The sequence below is a fragment of the Castor canadensis genome, chromosome 4 (genome assembly GCF_047511655.1).
Source record: "Castor canadensis chromosome 4, mCasCan1.hap1v2, whole genome shotgun sequence".
Classification (NCBI taxonomy): Eukaryota; Metazoa; Chordata; class Mammalia; order Rodentia; family Castoridae; genus Castor; species Castor canadensis.
The window spans coordinates 43,120,525-43,135,798 of NC_133389.1; the positions used below are offsets into that span (position 1 = coordinate 43,120,525).

The window sequence follows — 15,274 nt, forward strand, 5'->3', positions numbered from 1 at the left end:
CTTAGAAAAGGAGGACAAAAATAAGTTGTTTTCCTCCATGTAAGCCCCTCCTCTCAGTCAGTCCTCTCAAATGCCCTTCAGAGGCTTAACATTCCGACTGGAGTTGCCCACCCTATGGGGACACAGGAGACCTGTTTTCAAGAAAGGCACCCAGTCTTGCTTTTTTCTCTTTTTTAAACTATCTTTACTATGTCTATGGGGTCTGTAGTAATGCTCTTTATTTCATTTCTGATATCGATAATTTGTCCGTTCCCTTTTATATCTTAATTTGATTGGTTAGGAGATCTACATATTTTATTAATCTTTTTACATAGCTTTTGATTTTATTGCCCCTCCCAACTGTTGTTTAATATTTCATTGATTTCTGCTCCAGAATCCATTATTATATTATTTCTGCTTGCTTTGGGCTTAACTTGGTTTTCTTTTTGTAACTATTTAGGATGGAAGCTTAGTTCAATTGATTTGAGACCCATCTTCTTATCTAATCATTTTTACTATAAATTTCCCTCAAAGCATTACTTAAGTAGTATCCACAAATTTTCATAAAGTATGGCTTAGTTTTCAGTTAGTTCTAACTGGTTGCTTCTGTTATTTATTTATTTTAGCAATACTGGAGTTTTGAACTGTGAGCCACAGCATCCAGCCCTAATGTTTTTCTTTTACCCATGGGATATTTAGAAATGTGTAATTTACAAATATTTGGGTATATTTTATATATTGTGTAGTTATTGATCTTTAGTTTAATTTCTTATTGTGCCAGTATACTGCATGACTACAATTCTATTAAATTTATTTAGACTTGTGTCACAGAATATAGTCTGTATCTGAATGAGTTGTATATTGTGCTTTTGTGGCATTGAGGGTTTTATCAATGTCAATCAGATGCATTCAGTTGATAGTGTTGCTATATTTTTTATATTCTTGCTGATTTTGTGTTGACTTGGTTTTTGAACTATTCACAGAACAGTTCTCCAAGTGTAATTATGGATTTGTGTACTTCTCTTTCACTTCTAAAAATTTTTGCTTCCAATTTTGACTTTCTTTTATTAGGTACTGACTTATTTAGGACTGGTAGGTCCCCAGATGAATCAATACACTTTATATTATGAAATAAGTATCCCTAATTACTCTTAGTAATGAGATGTATTCTGAAATATGTTTTGTCTCTAAGTTTATCTTCAGTCCTGCTTCTAATTCCTAATTCCAGGGAGGAGCTTCCTTACTGTGTCTGGTCATCTTTCCCATAACATTCTTCATCTTTTTTTTTGTGAATTCTCCTCAGAGCAAAAACATTAAATGGACTTAATAGCTTTTGTTTTTTATTCTGTGCCCCTCCCTCTTAGGCTCACCCCATCAAGCCTGCTCCTTGTACTTTCTGACACACTGATAGGTAGTATGGTCATGTGATTTGCTCTGCCCAGTGAAATGAGAGCATAAAAAGGGTGAAGGCTTTAAGAAAAATTGCTTGGTTCTGCCATTGTTCTTTTCCCTGTGCCACATGGGCTGCAGCTTCTCAGGTACAATCAGCTCCTTCAGCATGCATCTTAGACAATGTGGAGTAAAGTAGAGCTGAGTTGACTGACAAAAACATGAATATAAGTGGGAACAAAGCTTTTATGACAGCTAAGAAGATTGTGGGGTTATTTGCTATCTTAGCATAGTTTAATTAACACTGAATCTTCAATGGATTCCATCTCTTTTTCAATTGCCTATAAGCATTACCTAAACAAAACAAACTCAAAGGCCCATATAGATCCAAGGCAATGGTTGACCTAATCAAACCATATCCCTTAAAAATGTTTTTCCCCATATATAAAAACCAACCCTTACATCAATGAAATAATTCCTTAAGAATTCCTCATTCATGGCAACAGCAGCTGCTCTAGCTCCAGTTATATCTCTGGAAGCTCCTGTGGCCCCTGTGGCTCCTGTGGCCCTTATGGTTTCATTGCCCGCAAAGGCTCCTGTTGTTCCTGTAACATGAGTGGTCCCACCAGTAAGGAGGCTTCTGTGTTCTTCCCATCTTCCATCCATTTCAGACAAATCATGCTGCCCTTTGGTAAAAGAAGCAGAACTACTTCCTTTCATGGTGGCTTCCTTGGTTATAAAGCCACCTACTCCATTTTTTACTGCTAGATTCTCCCCGTGATCCACTGCCAGAAGCGATGGCACCGCCTGTGAGCAAATACAGTTGAGAACTGAGTCAGAAAGATGGAGGGTCAGCACAGCTAGTATAAGGATCTGAGCTAAATGGCATTAAGGAGATGCACTATTTTCCCAAAGGAAGATTAGAAAAAAATATATTTTTTTTGGTATGAATTAATTTTTTTTACTCAGAACCTCTATCTTTGTTTTAAGACTGGTATGAAAAAAATAAAATGCAAACAACTTGTTATTAGCATAATAGCTGTAGTTATTAACTGTAAGGATACAATAAAAATCAGATTAAATGTTAATGTTCTTGCAAGAGAATTATCCTAGTCACTTTATGGCAGCAAATCATGACAAAGATTGATAAATTCACTCAGGAAAAATATTTTGGGTTGAATAACTTCTCTTTGAGTCTTATTCTATCTTCTTGCTTCATAGCTGATTATAACCCAAGGAGGAAAGAAATTTTAACTCCTATGTGTCTCAGCTTACTTACTTTACTGGCACCAAGGGATTTCAACTTTCCTCTTGGGTTTGATGTCTTCTGCTACAGTTAAAGAACACTTAAAACTTTATTTTTAGCTGAACACGTGGCCATTCAAAATACGCTCTGTATTTCTAAGCCTCTGCTAGCTACTGCTAGATACAGCCACCTGAGTTCTAGTCAGTGTGAATGAAATAGGAATGGTATGTGCAACTACCAGAAAATGTGTCCATGAAACAAGTCAGTCAACTCCCACCTGCTAGTTGGAACGTGAGGAGAATAGACGTGAGGACAGCATGGGGATGGAACCCATCCACGGAGAGGACCAAGAAAGGAGGAGCCTGGAGCCATGGGTTGGAGATCACTGTGTTGATCCTCACTCAACTGTCTGCCTTTATGTTTTAGCCTTTGTTATTTTAAGTTCTGGTGTGGGAATCATTTGCTCTTAGAAATGGCACTCCTGGCAGAGGAAGATGAGAGAGCCAGGGTGAAGATGCACTAGAGTCAAGGGAGATAGCTATGAAGTCATTAGAAGGGGATTTTGCACCATTTTACAACTGTCATGGGAGTTGGAGGTTTACCTCTGTCAATTGTATGTATCAAAGGGAATGGAAATTGAGCAGTTCCTGATAGTGAAATAATACCCATTTAATACTGAGACGAAAATTTCTCTCCCAAATTCCTATTCACTCTAGATCTCCCTGACCCTTTTCTCCATTCTCTGGACCATTCCCTGACCCACAGTACACATTTTCATTAGCACAGGACAGAAATATCAGAATGCACTGAAACCATCTCTACCTGGCAATTAACACAAAATACGCTGTCATTTGAGCTCTTTGTTTAACAAAGGCAAGTGCATGAAATCTGCAATGACTACTGTTGAAAAAAACAAACCTCTTTTGTTCTGCTCTCACACAATAGTCAACAGACTCCTAACTAACCAGTTCTACAGCAGACACAAACTGAGTGTCCTTTAAGTCAACGCCATTCTGTCACTGTCTACTTGGATGCAGTGTCAGATCCCACAGGTTGAGGGCTCAGTCCCCAACACTATCACTTTGGAGCTTTCAAAGATTTTAAAGTTGTATGCTGAGAAATAGGGTAAAACACCAAATATATATTTCATAATGTTACCAGGACGAAAAATGTTAGAAGTATCTCCCAAGGCCACTTAATTTAAAACAAGAAAAGATGAGTGACATTAATATCCAATGAACTGACCTTGTCTTCAGGGGGTGCCCCTTCATTATTCCAAGGGTGCAGCATCTCTATAGTGCCAGGTATGGGGGTGAAGCCTTTGGCACCCTCTCCGCAATGGCACACCAGCAGCAAAAGTGGCACAACTGTACAGAAGCAAAACCAAGTACATAAAAGATCAATGCTGATGTATTTCTAAACTTAAGCTGCATCATTTTGGGATCTGCATAGCATTTTTTCTTTTTTTTTGGTGCAGTTCTGGGGTTTGAACTCAGGGCTTCATGCTTGCTAGGCATGTGCTCTACTGCTTGAGCCACACCTCCAGCCCGGCATATCACTTTAAGTATAGTCTTCACCCTTATTCAACCTCTCCACGTTTGTTTTGGTTGGGTTACACCAAAGCCTAAAGGCAGAAGGAGGGAGTCTTGCAGACTGAAAGTTCTTGTTCATCACAAAGGGTCTGTCTGTGGTTACTGAGAAGAATACTATTCAGACTGGATGAGATAGGATCCAAATCAGCAAAAACATTTCAAAGATTACATTTTTTTTAAAAACCATTGTCCAAAATTTTTTGGTAAATTTACTGTCCCAAAAATATGTATTACAAAGATCAAAAACTCTCAAGAGTAATAAAAATTAATGTGTTCAAATATTCTAGAACATTGAAACTGCTGAAATACTTTACTTTTGAGCAGGATTTTGTATAAGGCTTGATTCTCTGAAGTCTTAGCCGGATTAACCTAAGTACTATTTTCTAAAATAATTTTACATTAAAACCCCTTAAAATTATACATTTATATAAAACATTTCATCTAAAATTCAATACAATTTCAGAGCCCTGTCATTAAATTTTATTCTACCTTTAGGAGGAAGCAAAGACTGAGGTGGACCCCTGATCAATGCAGTAAAGAATTTGCCACATCTACAAGCAGTCCATTCCAAATTGGGTTTTACTGCTCTTCCCACTTGGCAGTTTGACGAGTTGAATGCGTCCTCAATGACAGCATAGTCACTATGGCTACTGTGGTTACTATAGAGACTGAAGTCAGCTAATGGCAATTCAGCATCTTCTACACGGTTGGTAAATATTAATCGAGTGTCTGTCATGTGCCAAGTGCCATATTAGGCTCCAGGGAATCTGAGAGAAGGCGGTGCAAGGAATTCCAGGACCTGCCTCCAAACCTGGTAAAATGTTACAAGTCATTCACCATTGTGTTTGTATTTGTAACTGCCCATAAGACAGCTAATGGAATAAAGATACATTGTAAATGGGGTTCCAGGCCAGGCCAGGAGCAGAGGAATGAGCTAAAGGAGAGGAGCAATAAGGCCCTGAGTGCCAGTAATTGAGGATGTGTTGAAGTGCTACTCTGAAGCGATTAAATTAGATCTCCAGAACCAGGTGCTCTCTAGCAATCGCTCTGTAGCCTATGCCTAGAAGGCTTATGAGCCCTAAAGCCTGACTGGTGCAAGGGCTATCTGTGAAGAACAGCGGCTCCTGAGTTCTTGAATTAATTTGAATAAGCCAAGTGAACCTATAGGAGTATTTAAAATGTGAAGTGAGTAACCCTCAGTTCAAAGAGGGTTTACAGTTATGGAGGCCCCACTGGCAGACAGGACATTCCTGAGCCCTTCCAACATGTCTAATCTATACCAGAAGTCAGAGAGTGATCCCAAACACTCAGTGTTACTCAGTGATCCCAAACCTATGGGGAACTGACTGAGCAGCTGTGGAACAAGCCAGGAGGCCTGGGCACAAAGCTCCCAGGTTCCCAGATCATGACCACTGTCAGTGTCCTCCTTAGGGTTGATCTGGGCAATATGGATGAGGAAGAAGATGCTACAACACCCACCACCTTCTCTTCCTAAAGGAGACCAAGCCAGAGCCACTCTTTTCCAGAGAATAAGAAGCCAGCAGCCTGTAATTTTAGCTACTTAGGAGGCTGAGATTGGGAGGATCGAAGTTCAAGGCCAGCCTGTGCAAATAGTTCGCAAGACCCCCACTTCCAAAATAACTGGAGGTGTGGCTCAAGTGGTAGAGTGCTTGCTTTGCAAGTGTGAAACCCTAAGTTCAAACTCTAGTCACAACAAAAACAAAAACAACCAAACAAACAAAAAACCCAAAAAGTTATAGGCACTGGAAGAAAAAGAGGTGGGAAGGATATGCCTTATAAGAAGACATTGACACAGCCCAGAAGTGTTAACACAGAGCCAAGGAACTGGACACCACCAACGTGACTTACATTACCCACCAAGCAGCGGTATACATTGAAAAGGCTATTACCAGAAATACTGGGAGCTTTGTGAGAAGGCCACCGAATTGGGGAGGAAGAATTGAGACAATTGACAGACTGCCAAAGCTTATGCTCAGATTGGCAATTCCTACTTCAAAAAAAGCAAAGTCCAAGGAAGTCATCCATTTCACCAAGTCTCTGGAAGAGCACTGAATCCCAGCATGTTCAAGATGTGCCATCAGTCAGAGAAGATCCTGAAGGAGCAAGAGTGGCTGGCTGACATCAACCCTGACCTGGCTTGAGAGGAGAGGAGCAAGGGAAATGAGTGTTCTCAGAAAGGGGACTGTCACCATGCCATGAAACACACAACATGAAAGTCACTGAGTGGAGCCCATGAGATGTTGAAGTGTACAGCAATCCAGCTGTCTACAGCATCAAACCTGAGTGTCAGCTGGTTCTCAAGGATAGCGAGGAATATTTCCAGCTAGAGCTGACTTTCAAGGGCTACATGCTGGAAGCAGCTGCCGTAGGAGCCACGAAGGACCACGGAGCCATGGATGTGGACCAGAGGTGCTGGATTTGGGCTCCAGCTTACGAGGAGTTTACCAGCACTGATAATGACTCCGTACAGCCAGCGTGACAGCCATGGGTGACTCTGAGGTGCAGCAGATAAAGAATGAATGACCTGGCCATGGGGCTCATTCTGAAGCAGATGCAGAAGGGCCCCCAGTGCTCAGTGAACACATAAAGAATCCCGTAACGTGAGGAAGATCCAGAAGCTGATGGGTGGGAGTCTGATTGCAATTGCCTATGGCCAATTTCCTTTGCTCTTGTGTGGAAAGACAAGTAGCAAGCAGCACAGAGCAGAGGGAAGGGGAGAAAGACTGGCTTATTTTCATATTTACACATGCCTATGTGGAAGACAGACTCGTCTAGCCTCTGTTTCAGGCCCCCCCAGCACACTCATAGTCTCTTCACAGCTGGCCTTACTCCTTCGCCTGCCTCCCTCCACCATCTTGGTTGCTCCCTCAGAGTTGGTTATTTTGTACTTGGTACAGTTGGAATATATGGCAAAAGGAGGGTGTTCTTCCCAACCTAGGGTTCCAGCTGTCTTCACATTATCATTTCATTCCCCTTCTCTCATAAAACCAAGCAGTTGGGGATGGTCAAAAAAAAAAAAAAAAAAAAAAAAGGACCATCGTAAACTTTTGAACATCTTGTATTAAGTTAGACATCTACTAATGGCTTAATAGGCTCTTCCTCTCTCACTGAGATAGCCCAGGCTGCCATGTGGGTGGTGCTCTGCCCAAGTTCAGTGACCAAGTGGAGTGGAGTTCCATGTGACGCCAGGCTGTGGTCCTTTATTCCATGAAAGGAAGTGGTTGTTGGAGGACAGGCAGAGCAGGCAGGACTAGGTGAAAGCAGCTTCCCATTGGTACATTGTACAGAAGGTGGGATGCTCTGACTGCTGTTGGTACTAGAAGAAGTAAATCAAGCAGTGGGTAGCAGGGAGATGGAAGAGCTCGGACAACCTGAGCGTGCAAAGCAAGGATGGATGGAAATACGCCAAGTTTGTAAAATAACCTCATATCCATATCCCAAATTCATGTTGCAAACGTTTTCTGAGGGCCTACTAGGAACTAGGGACTGGGAATACGATAGCGTGTCTTCTTGAAGCTTATCCAAATGCAGATATCAGCAAGATTTATGCTAAGTGGTAACTGAAAAGTATGTATAACCTCAGTTACCAACATTAGAAAATGATACATTTCTATAAGGTAAAATTCTGAAAAGACTCCTCCAATAAGCTTTGGAGAATTTATCAATCATCAATGATGGTCTCCCTGTTTACCATCAAAAATGTTCTAATAAGGTTAAAGAACAACTGTAAAGAAACCAATGATTACCAGAGTCATAAATTACCAGTACTGCAAATTACCGAAGACACTAAAAAGTGGCTTTGAAGACTTACGCAGCAAGAGCAGAAGCGCCAAAATCATGAGTGCAATCGCTGCGGGTCCCAGGCCGACGTGGGAGTCATGCTGGGCTTCCACACAGCCACTGCCATGCAGACACTCACAGACCGTGAGTTTGAGGATCTGCGTTTCAGGGCAACTGAGGCCCTGATTGTCTGAGATTAGGAACTGAATTTCACTTCTCCCAAGGTTCTGCTCGCTTTGCTGCAGCAGCACACTGGTACCTATGAGGGGAGGCAGGAGGAGAGAAAATGATTACCAAGGAAAGGGAGAAATTACATCACAGACATGTTCTTTATTTAGCTCCAGTTAGCAGCTCTCTTTCCTTCTTTAACTTCTCATTGAATTCATTCTGTGTGCTCAGTGAAATTTATCCACAGACCTTGAATGTGAAGTTTAAGTAGCTAAGGATCAGATTTGGACACTTTATTTTCATGATGATTATTTTAACAAATGTGTGTAGTCTACACACATGCCTGGAACTTATGTTCGAATTGGCAATCCCTACTTCAAAGAAGAAAAGTGGACTGGGAACTGTTCATGTTACGATATTAGGAAAGCAGAGAAAGAGAAGGAATGCTGGTGCTAGTGGCTTTTTCCTTTTCCCTCTTTAATTCCAAGTGGGATGGAGCCACCTACAGTAAGGGCAGGTCTTCCCCCTCTTAGTTAATCTCTAGAAATGTCCTCACACACACATCCAGAGGTGAGTTTTACTAATCTCCTAGGTGCTTCTCAATCCCATCAAGTTGACAATCAAGATTAGCCATCACAAATCCTAAGAAGATTTGGAATTAAGCATAGGAATAGTTAAGCAAATTAAGGAAATAGTATTAATATATTTCCATTGCTAGGAATTTATTTATATTTTTTATGTACTCACATCCATTGGCATGGGGGGTTGTGTGTCAGATAGACTCTGTCATGTCCCACTACAGACTAGCTTTGCAACTGTGAACAAGTTATTTAACTCTATATAAGCCAAGGTTTTTGCACCTGTAATCAGGAAATTTAATTATATAGAGTAAGAGTTTAGGATGATAATGTATACAGAGTGCCTGGCACATGCTATTTTAAATGGAATTATTATTATCACACTTCAAGAATTCACAAGATGCACTTCAAGACTCTATCTGCTATTACTGTTACACCTAAAAAGATTTGGTCTGCCTCAGTTTGAGAGAAAACTACTTCCAGAGCTATTTGGAGAATACCTGGGTAACCTTTTAGATATTATAGGTAATTTTTCTTTTCTCCATGGTCAAATAAAAGCTATTAAGTACATCATTTTAATAAATGCACTCATAAAAAGTTATATTAGAAATATAATTTGTGAGAAGAAATGTTATTTGTAAAAAGATTTTACATATCATGTTCAGTATTTGAATTTTAATGTAGCCCAACAATTTTGCTTACTTTCTTGGTGTATTATTTTCCACTTTTCTGCCATTCCAGGTGGTTTGTCAATGATAGAGAAACTGAAAGGTCCACTGTTTGGGTCTCCATCCAGGTCTTTTGCAGTGACATTCACATATGGTGTGTCATAACAGACATTCTGCACTGGGTCCACCAGAGTGGGACAGTTGTCATTGATGTCTTCAACATTGATAATGACAGTGCCAGTGATGGTTTTTCTAGGATAATCTGAGAAATAAACAGGGAAAAATATGTATATTCTGATCATATTGTTGACATAGAAATGCACTGAATTCTTCTGTGAGTCTGGTGTGGAGACTGCAATGACCACTGAGGACAATTCCCATCCTAAATAAGTTGGAATATACAAGCTCATCCATTGGAGAGGTAGATGTTTACATACTTTCAAAACAAAAGCTTATGATGATGAAGATAAAAACTAAATACATATAACAAAGAAAAATATCCATTTAATAACTTACCGTCTGATATAGCCACAACCTTTACAGTGTATGTACCATTTTGGACATATCTTGATTCAAAATCAGGAATTTTTACAAGTTTAATTTCTGATGTGACAGTATCCACAGAGACCCAATTGTCTACATCTTCCAATTTTATGTATCTGTTATAAAACAAACATAAAATTAAGTTTTAATTCTGTTGAATTGAGAATCTCTAACATCTACAACTCTTTCAAATTTAATTTTTATCCCATTATCTATGTTCTTGTTTCAGGCATTTGTTTTCAATGTTTTTAATTCCTTGAAACCATCCTATACGTCCTCCTTTATTGCATATCACACTACTTACAACCTTCCTTCTTCTTGTAATGTACCTAAGACACACGATCAAGGGCAGTCATCCTTAACCTACTAACCCAGGAGGCTGGGAAGTTGCTATGGAGTCTGCTCTACAGCTTTGATTTGGGCTTATTTATTGATTGACTGATTGTCAGTACTGGGGGTTGAACTAAGGGCCTCGCAGGCACTCTACTAGCCCTTTTGCATTGGTTAGTTTTGAGATAGGGCCTAGCTTTATGTCCAGGTCAGCCTGCACCGTGGTCCTTCTATGTGTGCTTCCCCATATAGAAAGGAGGACAGGCGTGCCCCAGTGTGTCTAGCCAATGGATGAGATGGGGTTTTATGAACTAACTTTTTGCCTGGGCAGGCCTCAAACCATGATCCTTCTGTTCTCAGCCTCCCAAATAGCCAGGATTACAGGCTTGAGATGCTGCACCTAGCCTTAGTCTCCTTTAAATTTAGGGTAAGCATTTGGAGAATAACTTAGTTACAGAACAAGACAGGTGGAGAAAAGACAGCTAGTCTTACATTTTATTCTGCTTATTGAAAAGATGTCAATAAAAATACCAACTTTGTAAATGAATGATTCTCTTAAATGGAAGTATCTAAACATTTTGAGATATTGTGGATTGCTAGGAACAATAACTTTCTTTCAAGCAGAATAACTTTCTTCCAAAAGTAAAAACAATGCAGAAGAAACCCCTGAAAGCAAGGAAGAGTTAGTGTGCAAAGAGCCAGCTATGTGAGAGCAGGAAGAATGTTCATATTATATTTTTAGACATGTATGCCAGTGAACTTAACAAAATATGAATATAAACCAAGCACATGAGTATCTTGGTTCAGTCAGTCAAGCCAATCACTTATTTTCTATTACATGGCTGTTAGGCCTACAAGAAAAGATGGCTAATTTATAGCAACGTTTATGTAGAGCACTATTTAAAAAAAAATATGTTTGGCAGTATTTAAAAAAAATCTAGTTATACACTTGAACTAAATTTTTATGACTCTCAATATTTCTACTGATAAATGCTAATCCATTTGGATTTTCACAAGTACCTCTGAATTTCATGTCAGGAATATTCAGGTTAGGACTGACTCGCTGCCCGTGGTTCCCCACATTTGTACTTATAATCAAAGTGGTCCTAGTGCTTAGCATCATACTTCCCAATGGAATGTTTTATGTGATCTCACTTAAGGAATTTTCTAACTGCTCTCTGTTGTGAAAATTAGACACCATTCAAGTAGGATGGTAGCTCACATGTTCTGTCAAATCTCCATAAACAACTGGCATGTATGAATGGTCACTCAAATAGTAAATGATGACAAAGTTAAGGGAATGATTCTTTTGCTGTCCTTATTAAAGTTTCAAAATAGTAAATGCTCAGCTGTGCCTCCTATTCCTTGTGTGAAATAAAGGGTTTGAAGTGACCTTTAAGATCTCCCTCATTCTAAAGTTCTATGATTGTATGTTAAAGAGTAAGAAGGAAGAATGGCTCATCATTCTGTAAGGCAAACGTGCAATTTTTTGATACATTCATAGCTTCTAATGAGGATAGCAGTCAAAACTTTAAAAACTGATGAAAGGCAGGATTTTCAATGGATAGCCCCAATGTTATTGGTAGGTAATTAATTAGAACATACAAGCTTCTCAGTGGATGGTAGTTGAGAAATTATCACCCAGAACCTCAGAGAATTCTCAATTCTGTGGATTTAGTTAGCAACTGTCTTGTTAGGTGCAGAGCCATGGAAATTAAAACTAGACCACTCAGCTCAAAAGAAACAGGCTGGCTCTTGCACGAAGAGGGGCAAAAAGATGATCACCAAGATACTACAGAAAACAGTGGCAATTGTTATTATTTAGAAAAGTTATTTGATTCTATGATAATACATTCCATTCAAAGGAAAAGGACTGTTGAAGAACTTTCTTCATGTTTTTTTATTTTGCTACAGTTGGCCATGCTTCTAAATCATTCCTTTGTGAGGCATTGGTACACGGTGACATATGCCTAAGGACAGACAAGCCACCAAGCATCCCTGGCAATGAGCAGGGCTCAGCTGTGTGTCTGGGCAGTGGGTAGGAATTCTGTAAATCTAACACAAATCACTGTAACTCCATAAAATAATAGCTTTGGTTCTGAAAACTGTGAAGTAAATTTACTTTGACAATTTAAAAAGTATTGTGCAAATCTAAGGTGTCACTATAGATTGGATACCATCCAGTGTGGCATCTTGTAGGCTCTTATTAAACTCATTCTGAGTAAAGCTCACCATGATCCAGACAAACACAAAAAGTTTATCAATTCCTAAACCGAATATCATGTTTAAATGAAAATTAATTTCCAAGTTTACTTGAAAACAAAACTAGTTTTCCTATATTCAAACCCATGAAGCAACTGTTTTTAACCAAACTTGAGTAAAGTGGAATTTGTGTAAATTTTCTACCTTTTTTTGGGGGGGACAGGGTCTCATTGTGTAGCCCAGCTTGACCTCAAACACGCACACTTCCTGCCTCAGCCTCAAGTGTGGGATCATCACAGATATGCACCGCCATGCCCAGCAGGTGCTAAATTTAAACTGCTATTTTCTTACCCTCCAGTACTCTTTTGGGAAATAAGACAGACTTTAGAAAGCTTTTCTTTATTGCTTTTAAGCCTTTTCTAGTCAGAACTGTTGCTGTGATGGGTAACTAACCCAGCCACATTTTCACACACAGGTGTCCGAGAAAATGATTCTGGTGGAAATTCTTCCTCTCTCAGCTAAAGGTACAACTTTGAGAAATTTACTCCACAGAGCTTTGGAGAACTACACGTGAAGGGATGGGTTGCCTAGATTTCATTACAATTTTTGAAAATAGGCATTTAAAATAATTTAAAATGAGCAAATACATTCATAGCCATTTCTTACTTTACGTTAGCTTGTTGTCCAGTGTCTTCATCAAGAACTTCAAATTTTCCAATTGATTGGCTCTGGCTTGATATATCCATGCCTTCACTAGCACGGACTGAAATTGTGCTGCTTTTAAAATGAATACCTTCTTTCACATTTTGCACCTTTACTTTGATGGGAATGGGCACAGGCTTATATTTATTCCCAATTGACTTGTGAAAAGCTGCTTTATTAGTGACAATAATACTTAAGTCAAGATTCTTCATTTTTTCATAATCAACTTCCTAGAAAGACAAAATCAAAGGGATTTTTTTTTAAATAGAGAAAGCAACTAGATTGTATTTCTCATCCAGTATACATCACACCATCAAAACAAACACGTCAGGCACAAGAACAATTTAAAAGAAATTTTGGAAAAAATTGCAGTCATGAGGGTATTTTCTCTAGCAATTTTTTGTGGTGTCCTTATCCCAACACAATAGTGATCCCTATTTAAAATGGGGCAGAAGAAATTGGTGTCCCTACAGAACCCTACAGAAAGGAAAGAAAAATTCATAATGGCTTTGCTATAACTCATGTACACATATGTAATGTACTTAGTGTTCTCCTGAAGAAATAAGGAAAAATGGTCTATGCATCTCAATAGTCAGGGATGCTAGAAATAAAAAGCAATAAGAGATTAGGACCTACATAAACTTTAAGTAGGCAATTCTTTTAGTAACAGAACATAAGTGAACAGAGAAAAAATAGTCACATAAAGACAGAGAACTATTAATTTTATTTAACTATCATTACCATTCAAGGGCCAAGAGAATGGAAATAAAGTGAGTTAGGTACTGGGACCATGAAAGCTGTTTTATAATGTTGTCATAAATAACCAAATGCCCCAAAGAGAATGAAAAAATCTGGGTGCAGGTGGCTCACATCTGTAATCCTAGCTACTTGGGCGGCTGAGATCAGAAGGATCAGGGTTTGAAGCCAGTCCCGGGGAAATACTTCAAGGGACCCTATCCTGAAAATATCCAGCAGGAGAAAGGGTGGCGGAGTTGCTCAATTGTAGAGAGCCTGCTTAGCAAGCAAGAAGCCCTGAGTTCAAACACCAGTACCAAAAAGATAAAAGAAAAAAAAAAAGAGAGAATGAAAAAATTTTGCTACCAGGAGCAATTTGACCTCATGGCAAATACTTTTTTATTTTTTAATTTTTTTTTTTACAACACTATCAGCTTACTTTATCATTTCCATTATTACTGTTTTCCAACAGCATTACAGATTTTAAACTCATTGTTTATTTGCTAGCAACACTGGATTTTTCTCATATGATTTACTACCCCATTACCTTATTTAAAAATGCCTGTTCATCTTCTTTATGCTTATTTTGACAGCGGCATTGACGTATACTTTACAAACACTACAATTCACCCACTTTAAGTTTACAGAGTGATTATATTTAGTATTTGCAAATACTACAGTCCAATTTTGAACCCTTCCATCATTCCAAAAGTTCCTTCAAGCCTGTTTGCAACCACCCCCTCCTTGTGTCCCTAGCCCTAGGCAGCCTCTATCTGCTTTCTATTTCCACTGTTTTGCCTTTTCTAGAAATTTCACATAAATGGAATCACACAATATGTCATACTTTATATTTGGCTTCTTACACATAACATGTTTTTGAGGTTCACCCATGTAGCATGTATCAGTACTTCATTCTGTTTTATTGTTCAACAGTATTCCATTATATGGATATACTACATTTTACTTAGGTACTCATCAGGGGATGGACCTTTGGATTATTGACAGATTTTGACTACTATGAATAATGTGCCTATGAACATTTGTACATAAGTCTGCATAGAAATATATTTTTATTTTTCTTGAGTGGATACCCAGGAATGAAATTGCTGGTAACAGGATAGAAAACCTATGTTTAACTTTAAAAACAAATCTTCCAAACTGGCTATGTCATTTTGTTTTCCCACCAGCAATATATAAAGGTTCCAATTTCTCTCCATTCTTGTCAAAATGTAGTGCTGTCAGTCTTTTTGATGGCTATGGTCTGAATGTTTGTGTCCCCATATGCTGAAATCTGAGCCTCCAAAGTGACGGTATTGAGAGATGGGGCTTTTGGGAGCCTTG

The 15,274-nt window shown here is 38.9% G+C and overlaps 1 protein-coding gene and 2 pseudogenes across 1 annotated transcript in view; 2 read left to right on the forward strand and 1 right to left on the reverse strand.

Annotated features, from left to right (window-relative positions):
* Positions 1-15,274, reverse strand: part of Dsg2 (desmoglein 2) — a 49,606-nt gene that overhangs the window by 3,528 nt on the left and 30,804 nt on the right. The window contains exons 9-14 of the mRNA XM_074070092.1: positions 13,163-13,428; positions 9,938-10,080; positions 9,456-9,683; positions 8,039-8,266; positions 3,860-3,981; positions 1,831-2,175 (exon numbers count right to left, since the gene is read on the reverse strand). Coding sequence (XP_073926193.1) covers positions 1,831-2,175; positions 3,860-3,981; positions 8,039-8,266; positions 9,456-9,683; positions 9,938-10,080; positions 13,163-13,428 — 1,332 coding nt within the window. The remainder of the gene's footprint in view (positions 1-1,830; positions 2,176-3,859; positions 3,982-8,038; positions 8,267-9,455; positions 9,684-9,937; positions 10,081-13,162; positions 13,429-15,274) is intronic.
* Positions 4,735-6,185, forward strand: LOC141422417 (stress-induced-phosphoprotein 1 pseudogene; annotated as a pseudogene).
* LOC109701904 (stress-induced-phosphoprotein 1-like) lies at positions 6,040-7,292 on the forward strand (annotated as a pseudogene).